General features: G+C 41.5%; 1 protein-coding gene across 4 annotated transcripts in view; it reads right to left on the reverse strand.

Annotated features, from left to right (window-relative positions):
* ARMH3 (armadillo like helical domain containing 3) overlaps positions 1-18,612 on the reverse strand; it is a 194,417-nt gene that overhangs the window by 143,957 nt on the left and 31,848 nt on the right. For all 4 annotated transcript variants that reach the window (XM_047759736.1, XM_047759734.1, XM_047759735.1 and 1 more), the window contains 6 exons: positions 18,042-18,085; positions 16,902-16,962; positions 14,828-14,874; positions 14,117-14,192; positions 11,098-11,191; positions 4,234-4,335 (listed from right to left, as the gene is read on the reverse strand). In XM_047759736.1, coding sequence (XP_047615692.1) covers positions 4,234-4,335; positions 11,098-11,191; positions 14,117-14,192; positions 14,828-14,874; positions 16,902-16,962; positions 18,042-18,085 — 424 coding nt within the window. The remainder of the gene's footprint in view (positions 1-4,233; positions 4,336-11,097; positions 11,192-14,116; positions 14,193-14,827; positions 14,875-16,901; positions 16,963-18,041; positions 18,086-18,612) is intronic.

An 18,612-nucleotide genomic window follows, 5' to 3' on the forward strand; every position in this document is an offset into this window, starting at 1 on the left:
AATAAAGAAGGAGATAGTATTGAGGGAGATTATTGGAGGGAAAGGAGGAGCAGAGCCAAAAGCAAGTTGCTTCTATTGTCCCTAAAAACAAAAGGAGATATCTATTAGCCAGGTCAGGTTCCTAATCAACAGAAAGAGAAATGGACCAATGAAGCCACATAGGAGCCATTTTTGAAATTAACTCTTCATCATTCCTAACCACATTTAGGCTGCCATACCTTGCCATATTTAGGCTACCTGTCGGCAAAGACCTAACTGAGCCTGAAATGAAAGAGACAACCTGAAACCATCCATACTGCAATTAATCTGCCCTCAAATTTGCCTTCCATGTTATGGATGGCAAAGTGACCAGGACAAAGACACTTATATAATCAAAGCTAAAAGTGAGTTCCAAGGGCCTCAATTCACTGTGTTATACCAAGCAAAGCTAAAAGTTCATTTTCAGGGTCACATCTATGCAGTTTCTCTCTTTCTGTGGCTGCTGCAATATTTCTAAAGAGAGGAAAAGGTTACCAATTTCCATAAATGAGAAGTGATGGCCTCAGGAGATACCGACCCACAAAAGTCTTGTTATCCTTGCCTGCCAGATCTCACATGCCAAGTCTGAAAGATTCATCATCTCTGTAGCTCCCAGCAGACTGCTCTACATTAGGAACTTGTGACATGGACTACCTGCATCTATCCTATTCCTGAATATAGCTGTCTCTCAAAAGAGCACACTCAGAAGGCAAAATGGAAGAAAAAAACATTTGCCGAGATCTCCAAAAGCTAATGCAGTAGATCTGAGTGTAACAGTTTGGATTCTGCTTGCCCAGGTTTCTTTTAACTCTGTCTATTCTTCATTTCCCATACTTAACTGTTAGCTCGCTATCTCTATCTACCAATGTTTCTTTCTCACTCCAAAAGCCCCAGTCCTGGTCTTACCCTCTTATGCAGCTCTTGCCTTTCAGCTCTATTCTGGAATTCCTGAAAACCCTCAGACCAGAAACCAGTCTAGCCTACTTGGCAAATTCAAGCCTTCTAAAGTATACTTTATGCCTAAGGGAATCTCAAACCTCACAAAGCATTCTCTCCTCATGAAAAGTAAAATGGCAAACAATAGTATTTTAGCGTGTTGATTCTACAATGGAACTGGTTTTTTTGTTATGTGGGAATCTGATGCTTATCCACAGACCACAATTTAAGCACCCAAATTTCAACTACTAAGCAGAGAGAAGTTTTGAATCCTAAAACAGGATTTAAAGATTCTTGTAAGGAAGGCTTATAAAGGGAGAATATATACCACTTGTTAATAATGATTGACTATGGGGAGTTCTCTTATGGCCCAATGGGCTAAGGGTATGGCGTTGTCACTGCAATAGCTCAGGTCATTGCTGAGGTACAAGTTCAATTCCTGGCCCAAGAACTTCCACATGCCACAGGGGTGCCCTCCCAAAAAAAGAATGATTAACTATGGAGAACTTAATTCCAAAGAACTTTTAATTTTCTAAACTAATCATTGCTATTTTAACAAGTAAAATTTTAACAAGTAATATTTCAATTACTTTTTTTTTTGCTTTTTTTTTTAGGGCCATACCTGTGGCATATGGAGGTTCCCAGGATAGGGGTCAAATCGGAGCTGTAGCTGCCAGCCTATGCCACAGCCACAGCAATGAAGAATCTGAGTCACGTCTTCGACCTACACCACAGCTCACAGCAATGCCAGATCCTTAACCCACTGAGCAAGGCCAGGGATTGAACCTGCGTCCTCATGGATGCTAGTCAGATTCATTAACCGCTGATCCACAATTCGAACTCTGATTTCAATTACTTTTGTAATTAGTGGGAAAAAATTCTTCTAAATAGAAAAAGCCTACTGGATCAACCTGTAGATACAAAATAAATTACTAATAAAAATGTTCATTAAAACATTAGGTGTATGTGGAGTTCCTGTCATGGCTCAGCACTTAGCAAACCCAACTAGGATCCATGAGGATGCAGGTTCGAACACTGACCTCGATCAGTGGGTTAAGGATCCGGTGTCACTGTGAGCTATGGTGTAGGTCAAAGACACGGCTCAGATCCCAAGTTGCTGTGGCTGTGGCTTAGGCCGGCGGCTACAGCTCCAATTAGACCCCTAGCCTGGGAACCTCCATATGCTGCAGGCGCAGTCCTAAAAGACAAAAAAAAAAAAAAAAAAAAAATTAGGTGTATAATTAAGTGTGAGAAGCCTCTCCACACAGTCACACCCTCATATGTTCTCATGTGCAGCAGGCAGGCGAGGTGGCAAGCGGAGGAGACATTAACCACCCCTTTATGGTCTTACTGGTATTTTTTTGTTTCCTTAATAAAGCTCCAGTCTCCCTCATTTGAGCAATACTCTCATTTCCTCTGATGTCTGGATGATCACTAGAGCTACAATCTGCACACCAGCCCTGTGGCAAAGAAACAGTCTCATAATCAGGCACTAGCCAGAAGAATAAGAAACTGCAACAGTCTTCAATATCAGTATTAAAAATGCTGGATAGGAGTTCCCATCGTCGCACAGAGGAAACGAATCCGATTAGGATCCACGAGGTTTCAGATTCAATCCCTGGCCATGCTCAGTGGGTTAAGATCCAGCATTGCCGTGAGCTGTGAGTACATCTCAGATGTGGCTCAGATCTGGTGTTGCTGTGGCGTAGGCTGACAGCTGCAGCTCCAATTCAACCCCTAGCCTGGGAACCTCCATATGCTAAGGGTACAGCCCTAAGAAGACAAAAAAAAAAAAAAATTTTTTTGGAGACAATTGGAAAAAACTAAATATGAACTATATTATATGGTATTAGAGAATTATTGTTGATTTTCTTAGCTATAATGATAGATGTCTAAAAGATATCTTTCATTTTGAGAAACATGGCAAAATACTTATGATGTGAAGTAGAATGACATCTGCAACTTACTTTAAAATGATTCAGTCATAAGAAAAACACACAGAAATTGAGAGACGAACCAAATATGGCAAAATGTTAATAGGTATATGAGTGATCACTGTTATGATCCTTTCAGTTTCTCTCTACAATGGAGTTTTTTCATCCAAAAAAAAAGGAGGAAAAATGCTACCTCAGTGTTACCATGAAATAAAAGGCTCATTTCCAGAGAATCTTTTTTTTTTTTTTTTTTGCTTTTTAGGGCTGCACTTGCAGCATATGGAAGTTCCCAGGCTAGGGGTCGAATTGGAGCTGCAGCTGCCAGCCTATGCCACAGCTACAGTAACTCGGGATCTGAGCGGCATCTGTGACCTACACCACAACTCCCGGCAACACCAGATCCTTAACCCACTGAGTGAGGCCACGAATCAAACCTGTGTCCTCATAGATACTAGCCGGATTCGTTTCCACTGCACCACAATGGGAACCCCCCAGAGAATCTTAAAACTAGGACAGGGAGTTCCCATTATGGCTCAGTGGTTAACGAACCCAAATAGGGTCTGTGAGGATGCAGGTTAGACTCCTGGCCTCACTCAGTGGGTTAAGGATCTGGCATTGCCGTGAGCTGTGGTGTAGGTCACAGATGCCGCTCAGATCCCGAGTTACTGTAGCTGTGGCATAGGCTGGCAGCTGCAGCTCCAATTCGACCCCTAGCCTGGGAACTTCATAAGCCACAGGTACAGCCCTAGAAAGAAAAAAAAAAAAAAAAAAACCCATAAGCAGAGGAAGAACAGGAAACCAGACAGAATAAACTCAAACTTTTCTAATACCTATTTCTCGCCCACTTCTATTCTTCAATTCAGAGATGAGTGCTAACACTTCTGTTTTTAAGTGTTAAAGAACGCAGTCCCTCTGAATCTCACCTCTTCCTACTGCACTCTGTACAACAATCCTAACTCTCACCATGAGCTGATGTTTTCAGTTCTTGTCCTCAAAAGGGAATTCCTTGAAACATGCTAATCCCTCCACTTCCCACACACAAGAGTTTGTTGCATCTACTTACCAAAATATGCTAGGAAGACTTGCAAGTTTTTATAGAGATCAATTTTTTCCCCTGTTCTATTCTGGAGCACACCCCTCCAGCTCCAAGTTTTCCCAACACCACCTAATTGCCATCTGACAGTAAGAAATCATTGTTTTCCAGTAATCAGGACCATCGCCTTGCACAGGAAGACCCAATGGTTTGTTTCATCAAAGCTTCAAAGTATTAATGATGCCCCTTGATCAAGCTAAGCAGCTACCTGCCACCTCCTGCTTCGTGAGCCCCCAAAGTATCATGACTTACCTTTGGTGTCCTGCATGACAATTGAGCTATACTTTAAGAAGGTTATCAGTAGATTACTGGTCTGTACATCTGCATCCAGTGGGAGTTCCACAGAACTTATAACTGGAATAGAACAGATGAAATGCACTTAGCTTATAACATATTCCACATAGTACTTCTGTCTATACAGCCAGCTTGCCAGCAGGCAAGAAAATCACAAAATAATCTTTTCCACAACAGAGGAAAAACCGAATTGTGTCATAAACCTTTTATCTATTCTTCCTAGGCAGCCTCCTCTAGAGCCCTTCCTACCCCCAAGATTAAGCCCAGTGCCTTCTCTCCTATCTAAGAATGCTGGTCTCCAGGAAGAGTTCTTCTCTCCCAACATCCTAAGAAGGGTATTTTTGATTCCACATTCTTGAATCCAAAAGGGTTCAAGGCCCTTCTTTTTTTTGGCCACATGTGCAGCACGTGGAAGTTCCTGGCCAGGGATCAAACCCCCTTGGCAACCATGACCTGTGCCATAGATGTAGCAACACCAGATCCTTAAACCACTGCACTATAGCAGCCCTTCTTCCAAGGCTCTTCTTAAAAGCACTTTAATTTGTACCTAAGGGAAAGAGCTATATTGAATATAAATGAGCCTTGCTTTGATGACTCTACTGCTTAAAATAAATGACAATTCATTCCTAATAAGGAAAGATCTTGCTCAATTTTGAGAATAAGGTTTTAGGCTGGAAATACTCAAGATGGAAGGGAAAAAAGTTTAGGCAAAACTACATTCAAATTTTACTTCTTGGAAGTTCCTCGGTGGTCTATTGGTTAGGACTAGGTGGTTAGTGCTTTCACTGCTTCGGCCCAGATTCAATCCCTGATCTGGGAACTGGGATCACACATCAAATGGCTGCATGCCACGGCCAAAAAAAAAAATCTACTTCTTAATCCTTTCTCCCCTGAAAGGAAACCTGAAAAGGAATACCAGACTGAAAATAGGTGAACATTACTGATTGGGATTGCCTAGGAACTGAGTTTTATATACCTAGCTGCTTGCTATTTGTAAGAGAAATTACCCGGCTACACTCTCTAAGCCACAGTCCCGATGAACAATAAGGGATCAGACTAGGGCTGACCCACTCAGGACAGCCTTAATATAGACTTTCCAAGTTTCTAAAACTTGAAATTAGACATCTTGTTAAATGCTTTTACACAAAGACATAATATATAAGCAAAAGCAGGCTCATGATGGCCCACTACCAGATTAGAGAATCTACAGCTTTCTGTTATATTTTCACCTATGAAGATTCAGCTGAGTTTGGGACCTTATTCATAATATGTATTCATAACCATAATGAATCCCTCTGGAGTTATTACAATGTATGCAGAGAACATTTATTAACAATGGAAAACATTTGCATATTATAGGTCCATAATACACAGCAAGCACAGCAAAAAGCCTTATGAGAAGAAATTAGCATGCCCAACCCTTGGCCATTTTCCCACAGTTCGGCCTCCGAGAACTAATAAAAGACAAATACATTTCTATGTTGAAACACTCAAAGGTTTTAATTCAAGTTAAGGGTTAATGACCTAAGACTGTCACTTCAAACTACAGCCTATTCTGAAGCTCAGAGCCCATAATCATTCCTCTGTCCAACACAAAGAGGCATCTAACTGGTAAATGAGGTTTTTTTCCCACTCAAACACAGTAACAACCAGAAAACTGTCTTATGTAATATGGAGAAATATAGAAGTATATGTATTTTTAGTTTACCAGAACATCTTCTCATGCCAAGGCTGAGCTGTCAAATGTCAAGTCTGAACTGAGAACAAATGTTACAGCTAAACTGCTGGCCTTTAAAACAATGGCTCCAGTGACATACCTTTAAATATAACTAGGCTACTGAGCATCAGTTACATTAAAAACCAATTAAAAACCAAAACTTAAAAACAGGATTATAATACTTAGAACCCCTACAGGGAGGAAACGAATTAGAAGGAAAAGGACAAAAATAGGAGAGAGAGAATAAAATCCCTCACAAATTAAAATCTCCTTCCTAAAGAAGAGTGATTCCTTGAATAACTCCTTGATCTTTGGATTCATAATTCTTCCCAGAAGCCTTTGTCAAGGGAGATAGTCAATTGAAAGTGGGCTGACTCCATCTTCCCACTAGAGAAAAAAAAGCTCGCTGGTTGTAGGTAAGTAAGCACAAATCCTGCCATTGCATAATCAGTGTGTGGGTAGAAGTGTTCACAATGAACAGTTTGAAAGGCAGTTCTCTGAAGCATCCAAACCCCAACATCACATGGAACTTAGACACACACACACACACACACACACACAGCACTTTTGATATCCATGGTAACCAGGCAGGCTTCATCCTTAAAGAGAAAGAAGAGTATTTCCACTGGATTATTTGGTGACCTGAATAAGCAGGGATAGGTAGGAAATCCTTCCCATTAAGGGAGGCAGCCTCCTGTTGTTAAGATACAGGTACGCCCCACTTTTCAAAAACTCATTTTATATAAGCCATTTTGCTTTTACAAAAAACCTGCATTAGTATCTGCTTTCACTACCAGAGAGAAATCCAAAGAGGATTTTCACTTTTAAGAAAAAAGGTAGGAGTTACTGCACAGTGGAAGTGAATCTGACTAGGAATCACAAGGTTATGGGTTCGATCCCTGGCCTCACTCAGTGGGTTAAGGATCTGGCATTGCAGCTTGGATCTGGTGTTGCTGTGGCTGTGACCTATGCAGACCAGCAGCTGTAGCTCTGATTAGACCCCTAGCCTGGGAACTTCCATATGCCACAGGTGTGGCCCTAAAAAAGGGGAAAAAAAGAAAAAAGAAAGAAAGGAAAAAGGCAAAGAGTTCCAAGGCTCTGTGGGTTAAGGATCCAGGGTTGTCACTGCTATGGCATGGACCACTCCTGTGGCAGGAATTCAATCCCTGACCCAGGAGCACATGTATGCCACAGGCATAGTCAGAAAGAAAGGAAGGAAGGAGGGAATGGAGAAAGGAAGGAAGAAGGGAGGGATGGAAGAAGGAAAGAAAGGAAGGAAGAAGGAAAGAGGAAAAGGTGAAACAGGGAGGAGCTAAGGAAATTAAGAGGTACATGCTACTATGTATAAAATAAGCTACAAGGATACATTGTATAGCACAGGGAATATAGCCTACATTTTATAATAACTATAAATGGAGTACATAAGGATCTGGCATGGCCACAAACTGTGGCATAAGTCAAAGACGTGGCTTGGACCCTGAGTTGCTGTGGCTATGGCATAGGCCAGCAGCTGTAGCTCTGATTCAATCCCTAGCCCGGGAACTTCCATATGCTGCAGGTGTGGCCATAAAAAGAAAAAAAAAAAATGGAGCACAATCTTTTATTTTATTTTATTTTAGATGCAGGTTAGATCCTGGCCTGGCGCAGTGCGTTAGAGATCTGGTATTGCTGCAGCTGTGCCTTGGGTTCAGTCCCTGGCCTGGGAACTTCCATATGCCTTGAGTGCAGCCATAAAAAGATAAAAAAGTGAAGAAAAAAAAAAAAGAAAGACAAGTGATAACAGAATAGGTGGGGATGTGGCGAAAAGGAACTCTTGTGCACTGTTGATGGGAGTATAAACTGGCGTCGCCACTAAGGAAAACTGTATGAAAGTTCCTCAAAAAATTAAAAACAGAACTATCATACCATCAGCAATCCTACTTCTGGGTATATACCCAAAAGAAATAAAAACAGGATATCAGAGAGATATCTTCACCCCTATGTCATTACAGCATCATTCACAGTAGCCAAGATATGGAAATAGCCTAAGTGTCCATCAACAGATAAATGGATAAAGAAGATGTCATCTGTATATATATAAAATTATGTATATATAAATATAAAAAATTTATATGAAAATGTATAAAATGCAGCCACAAGGAGGAAATTCTGCCATTTACAACAACATGGATGGATCTTGAGGGCATTATGCTAAGTGAGATAGGTCAGAAAGAGAAAGACAAATACTGTATGGCATCATTTATATATGGAATCTTAAAAAAAAAAGTCAAGCTCATAGAAACAAAGTGTAGAAAAGTGGTTGTCAGGGGTTGTGGGAAATAGGGAGAGGTTGGTAAAAGGGTATAAACTTTCTGCTATATGATTAACAAGGTCTGAAGATTTAATGTAAAATATGGAGACTATATTGATAACATTATGCTATATAAATGAAATTTGTTAAGACAGTAGAACTTACATGCTCTCATGCCCTCCAAAAAATAAAAATAAACAGATAAATATGTGAAATAATGAATTTGTTAATTAAATATGCAGGGAATTATTTCACAGTGTATATGCATATCAAATCACCATGATATATACTTTAAATATCTCACAATTTTATTTGTCAATAAAACCTAGATAGCTGAAAATAAATTAAAAAGTATACATGTACAGGAGTTCCCATCATGGCGCAGCAGAAGCAAATTCGACTAGGAACCATGAGGTGGCGGGTTTGATCCCTGGCCCTGCTCAGTGGGTTAAGGATCCAGCGTTGACGTGAATTGTGGTGCAGGTCAAAGATGTGGCTCGGATCCCACGGCAGGTGTAGCTCCAACTGGACCCCTAGCCTGGGAACCTCCATATGCCTCAGAGGCTGCCCTAAAAAGAAAAAAAAAAAGAGTATACACATACAACTTTTTTCCCCTCAAATTCAGGCAAAGAAAAGTAAAAAAAGAAATTCCTGGAGTTCCCGTCATGGCTCAGTGGTTAACGAATACAACCAGGAACCATGAGGTGGCGGGTTCGATCCCTGGCCTTGCTCAGTGGGTTAAGGATCTGGCATTGCCGTGAGCTGTGATGTAGGTTGCAGATGTGGCTCAGATCCCGCGTTGCTGTGGCTGTGGAGTAGGCCAGCGGCTGCAGCTCTGATTCGACCCCTAGCCTGGGAACCTCCATATGCCACAGGAAGCGGCCCTAAAAAAGACAAAAAAAAAGAAAGAAAGAAATTCCTAACTACAAATGAATGTAACAAGAGACAAGAGTTTAAGGGAGCAAACTGAGATCCTGCTGTATAGCGCTGGGAACTATATCTAGTCACTTATGATGGAGCATGATAATGTGAGAAAAAAGAATGTAAACATGTATGTGTGACTGGGTCACCTTGCTTGTACAGTAGAAAATTGACAGAACACTGTAAATCAGTGTGGTGGAAAAAATAAAAATCATTTAAAAAAGAGTAGTTTAGGGGTAGGTGGTGGGGAAGCTTTCTTCCCCACCAGAAAAGACAAAAATTGAAAACCGCGTTCAGCATTTGTTTTGCAGCAAGTTGTAACAGAGGCAGCAAGCATCCCAAGCAGTGAGAGGCACTAACAAATTCCTTCCCCAGGAGCTAAGCATCTAAGTATCAAGCCACCATATCTTTGAACTGTGTCGGTGAGCATCTGTGCTTTACCTTGATTTTCTCTGGGCATCCCTTAGCAAGATGTGTCCTAAGGTAATTGTTTACACCATTTTGGGTTTTTTGGAAAGTTTTATAGGAGAGCTCTGCTTTCAAACAGCAGGGGAAACCTCTATTTTGGAATTTGACTTCCAACTCTAAATAGATCCATTTTGCTACCATAGGCTTGAATATCAGTGGCACCTCTCAGTCATGCTTTTGTACCAATACTACTTATACTACCTTGAAATTCTACTCCCACAGGTATTACATGAAATTTTAAAGGAGAAAAAGCAGATCAAAGAAGATCGTGTTACATACAGACAGTAGGGAGGCACAAAGAAAGTTTCAAAGTTAGACTTCCTATACTTCTTTACCCAAAATGAGGTCAACATTTGAGACAAAACATCCAGGATTAATGAAGATTATTTTTAGGTTAAGGTATTCCATCAAACAGATTCAGCTGAAAATAGAACCAATTCAGGTTGACACAAAGTTTACTGGGCAAAACCCATAATTTCTTTCCTGTTACCCTTTCCTTAAATTTCAGCGATAAAATATATAAAGGAGGTTTTTTTGTTACTGTTTTTGTTTTCATTGTTGTCTTTTTAGGGCCACACCTGTGGCATATGAAGGTTCCCAGGCTAGGGGTTGGATTGAAGCTATAGCTGCTGGCCTACACCACAGCCACAGCAACACAAGATCTATAACCCACTGAGTAAGGCCAGCAATCAAACCCACATCCTAATGGATACTAGTCGGGTTGTTACCACTGTTCCACTACAGGAACTCTGAGAGAAGTCTTAAATACCCACAAAACTCCCAATTATGCATTTGACATTTTCTACATGGGTGTGGCTGGCAGAAACATAACAGTGAGCAAATCCCAGGTGTGCTTTCTCATTCATCTATTCAACAAATATTTACTAACCAATGGCCATGCTGGGCACAAGGCTGGGCATTTAACAAAATAGGCATGGTCCCCACCCTGATCCATATTGTGGTTCTTAATCTTGACTCTCACTAACCTTAGGCAAATCACTTATTTCTCTGACCTCATTCCCTCATTTGTCAAATGATAACATGAGATAACATTACTATGTTACATTTCTTTCAGTGAGATATTCATAAAATATCTCATCTGAGTTTCACAAGCACCCTGAGAGTCTGGCAGGAGAGGCATCACTGACCTCTGAGGTCCCTTTTAAATCTAGCATTCCATTGATTCTACAACCATTCCAAGGAGGACAAGCTGGAGTTATGTAGCTTCTTATATAGACAAAAGCACTTGACTAACTTTCCCAAAGTTTTCTTCAGAGCTTCAGGAGTCCTGAAGGACAATTGTTCAGATAATTTCTTCAGTGAAAAAATTAACAACTGTGCTTCTTGTTCAAAAACAAAAAACTATGCTTACCCGTAAAGATTCAAGATCCCATTAATCAAGAAACAAAGGAGGTGGTAGACTTACCATCAGAGGAGGGCGGTGTGGTCCCAAGTGGTGTGACTGGTGTTGTAGGAGCAGGATTGACAGGGGTTGTTACCATGCCTATTTCTGGATGACTCTGAAAGAAAACACAGAAAGGTAAGAAAAGAAAAAAGCTAGTTCTGGGTATCTTCTGCTCATCCTTTCTGATATTCTGGCTTAAAGCAGACAGAAAGCTCACTGAGGAGGGACTACTTCTACAGTTGGTTCCATGAGTACCTGACTAGAGCTGATGCTTACTAAACTCTAATAAGAAGCTCTGGGAGTTCCCGTCGTGGCGCAGTGGTTAACGAATCCGACTAGGAACCATGAGGTTGCGGGTTCGGTCCCTGCCCTTGCTCAGTGGGTTAACGATCCAGCGTTGCCATGAGCTGTGGTGTAGGTTGCAGATGCAGCTCGGATCCTGAGTTGCTGTGGCCCTGGCGTAGGCCGGTGGCTACAGCTCCGATTCGACCCCTAGCCTGGGAACCTCCATATGCCGCAGGAGCGGCCCAAGAAATAGCAAAAAGACAAAAAAAAAAAAAAAAGAAGCTCTGGAAGATGTGGTATATATACACAATGGAATACTACTCAGCCATCAAAAAGAATGACATAATGCCATTTGCAGCAACATGGATGGAACTAGAGACTCTCATACTGAGTGAAGTGAGCCAGAAAGACAAAGACAAATACCATATGATATCACTTACAACTGGAATCTAATATCCAGCACAAATGAACATCTCCTCAGAAAAGAAAATCATAGACTTGGAGAAAAGACTTGTGGCTGCCTAATGGGAGGGGGAGGGAGTGGGAGGGATCGGAAGCTTGGGCTTATCAGACACAACTTAGATTTACAAGGAGATCCTGCTGAGTAGCATTGAGAACTTTGTCTAGATACTCATGTTGCAACAGAACAGAGGATGGGGAAAAAAATGTAATTGTAATGTATACATGTAAGGATAACTTGATCCCCTTGCTGTACAGTGGGAAAATAAAAAAATTAAAAAAAAAAAAAGGAGCTCTGGAGTTCCCACTGTGGCTCAACAGTAATGAATCCAACTAGTATTCATGAGGACGTGGGTTCAATTCCTGGACTCACTCGGTGGGTTAAGGATCCAGTGTTGCCGTGAGCTGTGGTGTAGGTCGCAGATGTGGCTCAGATTCGGCGTTGCTTTGGTTGTGGTCTGGGCCGGCAGCTGTAGCTCTGATTGGACCCCTAGCCTGGGAACTTTTTTTTTTTTTTTGGTCTTTTTGCCTTTCCTAGGGCCGCTCCTGCAGCATGTGAAGGTTCCCAGGCTAGGGGTCTAATCGGAGCTGTAGCTGCCGGCCTACACCAGAGCCACAGCAACGCCAGATCCAAGCCGCATCTGTGACCTACACCACAGCTCACGACAACGCTGTATCCTTAACCCACTGAGCGAGACCAGGAATGGAACCCGCAACCTCATGGTTCCTAGTCAGTTTTGTTAACCACTGAGCCATGACAAGAACTCCTAGCCTGGGAACTTCTATATGCTGGTGGTGTGGCCCTAAGAAAGCAAAAAAAAAAAAAAAAAAGAATCCAGTTGTGGTTGATCACTGTGGAGGTTTAAGGTTTAAGTTCAAACCCAGCCTGGTACAGTGGGTTAAAGGATCCAGCATTGTCACAGCTGCAGCTCAGATTCGATCCCTGGCCCAGGAACTTCCACATGCCACAAGTGCAGCCATTAAGAAAACAGAAAACAAAAACCTAGGGTAAACAAATACACATGATTATTCCACAAAAAAGGGGCATTTGCAGTCCTATCTGAACCTGGGCAGGGACTATTCTTTTCAGAGCAACCTAAAACATATCTACAGACTGTTCTAATGACCACATAGTTGACTAATAGACACAAGTGAGCCAAGGGGATAACAAGTACTATAAAAAGAGCTATGCAGAGGGCAGTTCTTCTTCCACAGTAAAGAGTATGTGAGCTGGGGAAGCAAAGACATGGGGGAAGACGTCCACTAGAGACCAAAACAGATGACTCCTCTTTCCCTCACCCTCCTTAGCCATCCCTGCCACATCAGCTCTTGAGAATTAAGCTGAGTGGTGGCTACTCCCTTCTCCTCCCCAACAGCTTTACCAAATTTTACCTTCCTCACTTCTTCCTTAAAATCAATTACAGAATTTGGAGAGCAGACAAAGAACATCATGAGAATAGTGGATCAAGTCTCATGTCATTAGTCATGAGAAACGGTCAGGGCCTCCTAGGCAGAATCCAAACCAGCACACTGCTTTTTGACCTTATTTTTTTGTTTTTGAAATGCAGTAGACCCATACACATCTGCCCTTTGAAAAAAAAAAGCATAAGCAAAACTTTGCTTTAAAAGAAACTTTCATACATATTTTAAACAGTCTGGCTTTAAAATAAAAACACTTTATCAATTTTTAAAGACAGCTTTTATGGGCAGCACTTGAGTTCTCAGCCTGCTTTAGTCCCTTCTGTACCAACTACTAAGGGTATTCCTTAGGCAAGTGACCTGGCACTGAGGATTCTATGACTTCCTGCTTTCGATATTTGTAGACCTTTTTTGTTGTTGTTGTTGTTAACAGCTAGCCTCATAAAGCACAGGATATTTTGTACTTTTCTTCTCTGGAAACAGGTGAGATAATAAGATAAGTGACGTGGCCTACTTTATCTCTAGTTGTAATTCCAGAGAGGTTTAGCAAACAGAAAGCCTGTTATAAAAATCCGTAGGGGCAGATAATACCAAGAGATTTCCAATGAACAAAATGAAATAATCTCAACTCATTTGGATTAACAGAATCAGTAAACTGGTAAACACCATCAACTTTGCATGTTATCCAATCCACTTCGGCACCAGATGGAAATATACATATTTGACAAGAGTATGAAGCAAAGGCAACTGATGCAATTCTTCGTTACTATCACTCACCAATACAAAGCAGGGTTTGCATAGGCACAGCCAGTTAAGCTTCTCGACAGAGTGAATCTATATGAAATTCAGGGAGAAAAAGGTTTTTAACATAACCAACCTGGGCTAACACTGTGATGAAGTTGCGATTTAAATGAACAGCTTCGTAAAGTGCCAGAAGGATGGCCTCATTGGTTCTGAAGAAAAAGAGAACAAATTTGGAGATTCTCTTATAACAATGGAGTTAAAAGAATATAACCATCAAGATAAGATTTTACCCCAAATCATTATAAATCCTTTTGAGTTTCTCTCTCTCTCTCTCTCTCTGTTCAGCAGGCCAGGCCAGCAGCAACCTGAGCCATTGCAGTGACAATGCTGGATCCTTAACCCACTGTGCCGCAAGAGAACTCCCCCTTTGAGTTTATAATGCTCCATTTATTTCCTTTTGGGGCTTATGTAAAGAGTATACAGTCAAGGCCTTAACTTTAATTTCTTAGAACTAGTTCTTATCTACTTTATTCACTATTTCCCCCCTTTCACTTTTTCACCCCAATCCAGCTAAGTCTTAACTGGCTCAGACACCCAGCCCTTCTTCATTTCATTCCAGAGACAGCTGGGAACAGTTTTGCAGTTTCTTGGGCCTCAATACGTGTAACCAAAGCAGAGGTTTCTAAGGTTCCATTACTGTTTAAAACTCAAGAAACATTTGACAAATCACCAAAAAAGTATGAATCCATAAAAAATTACCGGAGGCAATATTTCACACTTTCATATCCAGTGAGAGAGCCCACACTAAAGTTCAAAGCACTGAACAAGAATGTCAGGTACTTACTGTACTGAGATTTTCTCATGGGCATCTGCTATGAACATGCTGCCCACCTGTGGAAGAAAAGGGGAATTGCAGACTCATATAGCAGGGAAATGTGAGAGGAGCTCTGTGCCTATGAAGCCTTTAAATGAATGGAAAATACAAGCTGCTTGCAGCCTGAGAAAACTTGGAACCCTGGCCCACCAGTCACACACACCAAAACCAACTCACTCTGAAGATCCTAAAAGAATCATAAAGTAATAAATGAAATAATGAAAATTCCCTGAAATATCTTTACTTAAGGGACTTAAAAAAAAAATTACAGTACTTTGGTCCAGCTCTCCCTTTAATGTTTAAGTTTAGTAACCACTGACAGCACGTATGGTAACCTAGACATCCTCATCACTTTGCATCTTTCCTGGAAGTTGCTTATTTTGAAGTCAGAAACTAACTCACAAAGGATATCACAGAAGGCAGGCTGTTCATCCAACACAGAGCCGTCTTCAGGGGACTATACAGGTTTCAGACCAGAAGTGTCTAAATGAAACCCACTGTCCATCCTTCACATCACAAAATCTTTTGTGTCCAAGGCAGGACAGCCAAGTAAGTACATGGGGGAGGTTGCCTCCAATATATGTGATATCAGAGACACTGAGATCGATGCCCATCCCTCTAAAAATACTTTTCCACCTACTTACTGATGTCCCAAACCATGTAGCTAGAGCTTCGTTTATTCAGTACAAAACTTTTTCTTCTTGGCTAAAAGGCAAAGGTCCCTAGGAGCGATTTAATTCATCTAATTAAATACCAAAACAGCACTCGCACTGCTCTAACATCTGAGTGACTACCCATTTGTGCTTCAGAGTTCAAGAGTTTATCAAATCCTTTCCTTGAGAGTAAGCTCTGAAAAAGAAGGCATAGATATTGAGGGCAAAAAGTGGCCTTTAGGGGAGCAGAATGGAGGGAAGATTGCTATTTCTTGCAATGAACTCAAAATCTGTCTTGCCCTAGGGCTGATTACTTGAATACTAATGCCCAAGAAGACTACGTTCTAACACCTTCTACATTTTTTTTGGCCACCTCTGAGGCATGTGGAAGTTCCCAGGTCAGGGATCAAACCCGCACCATAGCTGTAACCAGAGCCACAGCAGTGACAACACCAGATCTTTAACCTGCTGAGCCACCAGGGAACTCCCTAAGATCTCCCAGATTTTTTACTTAAAACGTAGTCCCAGATTGGAGTTCCCATTGTGGTGCAGCAGAAACGTATCTGACTAGGAACCATGAGGTTGCAGGTTCAATCCCTGGCCTTACTCAACGGATTAAGGATCTGGCGTTGCCATGAGCTGTGGTGTAGTAGGTCTCAGACGTGGCTCGGATCCTGTGTTGCTGTGGCTGTGGTATAGGCCGGCAGCTGTAGCTCTGATTAGACCCCTAGCCTGGGAACCTCCATATGCCGCAGGTGCAGCCCTAAAACACACACACACACACACACACACACACACAAATAGTCCCAGATCATCTGGCCCAAAATGCCTTTTGTGCCAAGGCTGAGAAACCTTGCTCAGGAGTCTTGCAAACGGAACCACTAACTTTCCTAAACCACAAACCTCTCAGCCCTGATCCTTAAACTTTAGAGAGTGGCTCAGATCAGTGTACCAACCCCTTGACTCCAGGACCAGCTATAAGAGATAGAGGGGCCACAGCACACAGCCAAGGACCACAAAGGGTTGGACTCAGATCTCAATGCTCCTATTCTGTCTTCCATAGCATCAGTCCTCAAGCAGAGCCAACTCTTTAGGAAACAAAACTCTGGCTCAATATGAACTTTTTTTTTTTTTTTTAGCCTTTAAAAAACTATATTAATTAATTTGAAAAAAATCAGTCCCAGAAAAATCAAAGCTCTTCTTTCCCCTATCTCATTTGGGTTTGGAAATCACTAAAAGAGATACAGCTTTCCAAAACAGCTGCTATGAGCAGCTTCTTTCCTTTCATCATGCCATCATCTCAAACATCTAAACTTCTAAGTCCAGACTTGTCTACTCCTGAAGATCCCATATATTTCTGAGCAGGAGAGAAAAAAACAAGTAGGACTTACCATATTTGTTAAAGCAGAGAAAAAACCACTCTGGTGTTCTTCTTCCTTGTCTTTATACTGTCTGAACAAAAATAAATTCAACTTTAGTATTATTTATCACGTATATCTTTGTCCAGGGCATACTAGGTAATCAGGGCAGCTCACTCATAGAATTCACTGACTCCAGAAAACAAAAGCATTATGACAATCGAGCCACTGTAGTTTCCCCTGCAAGCTAAGAGGCACCCATCTGCTCTTGAGGTAGCATGTTACCAAAATGCCCGGTTACTTTGGGAGAGACTTAGAAAGTAAGCTGCAAAAGTGTGAAACTGCTCTAACATATGGCTGATCCAGTTATTTCCCAAACAGACTATTGCTTGAAAAGTGTGACAGTAAAATTACTTTAAGGCTGTAACAGTGAAAATCTTGTTTGTTTTTGAAGGAAGAGGAGGGAAATCTGTGAGCTAAACTATTTGTGGAGATAGGACAGATTTGAAATTCCCAATTGTGTGTGAGGAAAGTCTGGAAAGGAGTAAGAAAGCTCCTGCCTGGCCCTTACCAGAATTAGATACAGTTCTGGTTTCCATTTACTGAATACTAGGTCCTTCCCCACCCCCAACAAGAGGGAAAGTAAGCATAAGTGAAAAGAGCCCAGGGAATAGACGGATTCTGGGAAGCTGCAGTTGATTACTGATAAAAAGAAGCATCTGTCAAACCAGAACTAATTCAATGCTTTCTCTTTTTATTTATTTATTTTTTTCAAGCACACAAAAAAAGTAGTGCTTCCCAAACTGTTTTACAGAGAAAACGGTATTTGTATGATACATTGGGCTAAATGGAAGAGCCTGCTTGTGGGTGGAAAACAAGGTAAGATGCTCTGCAATATATACCAAAGTTTGCAAAAGAACGCTTGTATATAAGAATTGCTTCAACAAAAGTTGGACCCTGACCTGGTGGCTACTTTTTCAATAGTGTTAGAAACAACCCGGGCTAAAGTCATCGAGCCAAGCTAGAGCAAATGCATCTGCCAGCAGCTGTTCCTCTGAATACTCTTCTACAATAGGTAAGGGACCCTCACCCAAGAACTCTTAACAAAGTTGCTTCCTACTCAACCAATTCAAATGAAAATTAGAACCCTCTCTTCTGGGAAGGTGGACTTACCTGTTGTACTCAGATAAAGCTTGAGCAATCACAAGCCCCATTCCCTAGAGAGAAAAAAGATAGCAGAGGTGAAATAAGGGGCTGGTGACGATGCTATGACTAGGCCAGGGAAAACACTAATACAGCTCCACGGTCCAAGCCCAAGAAGTTCTACCTGAAAGGGGGCAACAAGGACAGAAATTCTGAGAGATCAAAAGGAACTTCCTTGGAGGAATTCCCTAGTGATCTATTGATTAGGACCCAGCACTGTCACTGCGGTAGCCCAGGTTTAATCCCTGGTCTAGGAACTGAGATTCTACATCAAGTTGCTGCATTCAGTGGCCAAAAAAAAAAGAGAGAGAGAGAGAGAGGAGGAGGAGGAAGGGGAAGACAGTGTCCCAATTACAAAAGGAACTTCTCTGGAAAGATTTTTCTGATTTAATTATCTTAATGTTTCTAGACACAATTAAGAGAGTAACAAGAGATGAAACAGACCAGCCCAGGCCACTGTCTCTAAAGCACCCACAATAAAAGTGACAATGAGTCCCATGTTCTCTGAAGGTACATATAGACAAGCCACTCTCTTTCAGCC

This window comes from Phacochoerus africanus, chromosome 15 (assembly GCF_016906955.1).
Source record: "Phacochoerus africanus isolate WHEZ1 chromosome 15, ROS_Pafr_v1, whole genome shotgun sequence".
Lineage (NCBI taxonomy): Eukaryota > Metazoa > Chordata > Mammalia > Artiodactyla > Suidae > Phacochoerus > Phacochoerus africanus.